The sequence below is a fragment of the Buceros rhinoceros genome, unplaced genomic scaffold, assembly GCF_000710305.1.
Source record: "Buceros rhinoceros silvestris isolate BGI_N320 unplaced genomic scaffold, ASM71030v1 scaffold25469, whole genome shotgun sequence".
NCBI lineage: Eukaryota > Metazoa > Chordata > Aves > Bucerotiformes > Bucerotidae > Buceros > Buceros rhinoceros.
Genome location: NW_010431284.1, coordinates 10,900 through 11,157, shown reverse-complemented (window position 1 = coordinate 11,157; position 258 = coordinate 10,900). Strand labels below are relative to the sequence as shown.

At 65.1% G+C, this 258-nt stretch overlaps 1 protein-coding gene across 1 annotated transcript in view; it reads left to right on the top strand.

The window, feature by feature from the left end:
• Nucleotides 1-258, top strand: part of ARHGEF10L (Rho guanine nucleotide exchange factor (GEF) 10-like) — a gene marked incomplete at both ends in the record, with an annotated part of 15,060 nt that overhangs the window by 3,909 nt on the left and 10,893 nt on the right. The window contains 1 exon segment of the mRNA XM_010143391.1: nt 198-256. Within this exon segment, the coding sequence (XP_010141693.1) occupies nt 198-256 (59 nt within the window).

Here is a 258-nt window from a genome sequence, read left to right as displayed (position 1 = left end):
GGGGGGGGATTTGGGGGGCATCACGGCTTCCCCTTGGTCCTGTGATTGAGCAAGCGAGGAAAGGACAAGTCAGCAGAAAGCGAAACCGCCGCGTCAGCACTTCTGCAGCGCGCTGTGCCCGCGTTGCCCCCGCCCCCAGCCCCGTTATTCGGGGTTGGGGAGGGGGACACCGTGGCTGAGCCCCAATGTCGTTGCAGATGGTGCGACGGCACATCCTGGGCTCCATCGTGCAGAGTGAGCGGAGCTATGTGGCCTCCC